Source organism: Phoca vitulina, unplaced genomic scaffold (assembly GCF_004348235.1).
Source record: "Phoca vitulina isolate PV1807 unplaced genomic scaffold, GSC_HSeal_1.0 scaffold27, whole genome shotgun sequence".
In the NCBI taxonomy this organism is placed as follows: domain Eukaryota; kingdom Metazoa; phylum Chordata; class Mammalia; order Carnivora; family Phocidae; genus Phoca; species Phoca vitulina.
In genome coordinates, this window is record NW_022589730.1 from 11,789,956 (window position 1) to 11,791,164 (window position 1,209).

The window sequence follows — 1,209 nt, forward strand, 5'->3', positions numbered from 1 at the left end:
TTAGTGGTTTTGTTGTTGATTAATATAATTCCTTCTTTCTTTCCTGATGTTCTTGTTCTTGTAAGTTTTGTGAATTAGAAATTTTAAACTTCAGCTCTATCAAAATTCTCCATTCAGTAGATTTTCAAACCGTTTAGATAAGGTGGATAGTTTTAAAATGTGCGGGTATGGCCGCTCGCCCTCTGGCCCGCCGATCGCCAGTGCATTCTGCGCCCCCCAACCATGCCCGCGGGCGTGTCCTGGGCCACCTACCTGAGAATGGCCGCTGCCAGCCTCCTGCCCATGTGCGCCGGGGCCGAAGCGCTGCACGGGGACTACCGGCTGGACCTGACGATACCTGAAATTCCACCAAAGCCTGGAGTAGTCAAAACGGAGCTTTTGGGACCGAAAAAGAGACAACATGAACCTCAAATTTCTCAACAATAGAAACCTCAAAATACTTAACTCTGCCAAGAACTCCGTGAATAATATTATAAGTATTAAATATATATTTTTAAAGTTTATTGCGTCAAACTGGTTGTCTTTAAGCATCTAATGCAATGCTAACTGCAAGAGGTGCCCAGGTGTTAACTGATGCATTGAGATTTAATTATGGATTGACCAGTGTTTCTTGAAAACTGCCAAAGTCTATATCATCAGCTTTTTGAATGTATTGGAATAGATACTTAGTCTTGGATATCATGTGAGAATGAATGTTTACAGTGTTTGCTGCCCTTATAATTCTGGTTTATTTCTCTGAATAAGCTTGACTATCATGACAAATGGGAATTATAAATTAACTATAATAAAAGTGTCATTGATAATGAAAAAAAATAAAATGTGCAGGTATGTAGAGACACACTTTGCCATATAATGAACAATGAACCTCTGGATATTAATAAAATACTTTCACAGCCATTTCCTCTCAGTGCAAAGTATTGAAATATTCCAAATAATGTTATAGCTCTTGTTTTTGTAACATCATCGCTTTGACTGTATCTTGTACAGATTTATTCTTTCTTTTAATATTTTTGTCAGGCTTTGATATATTTTCTATGCGGGCCTCACAAAATATATTTAGGAATGTCCCTTATTTTTCTATATTATGAAAGAGTTTGGAAAGATTGGTATTATTTCTTCTATGAAAGTAAGCTACTGAAGGCATTACGCTAAGAGAAATAAGTCAGCCAGAGAAAGAAATACTGGGTGATATCACTTATATGTGAAATC

General features: G+C 37.2%; 1 protein-coding gene across 1 annotated transcript; it reads left to right on the forward strand.

Annotated features, from left to right (window-relative positions):
• Window positions 1–222: 222 nt before the first annotated feature.
• Window positions 223–813, forward strand: LOC116643845 (uncharacterized protein C12orf73 homolog). The gene has a single exon (XM_032422911.1). The coding sequence runs from the start codon at window positions 223–225 to the stop codon at window positions 424–426; it is 204 nt and encodes a 67-aa protein (XP_032278802.1). The 3' UTR covers window positions 427–813.
• Window positions 814–1,209: the final 396 nt, after the last annotated feature.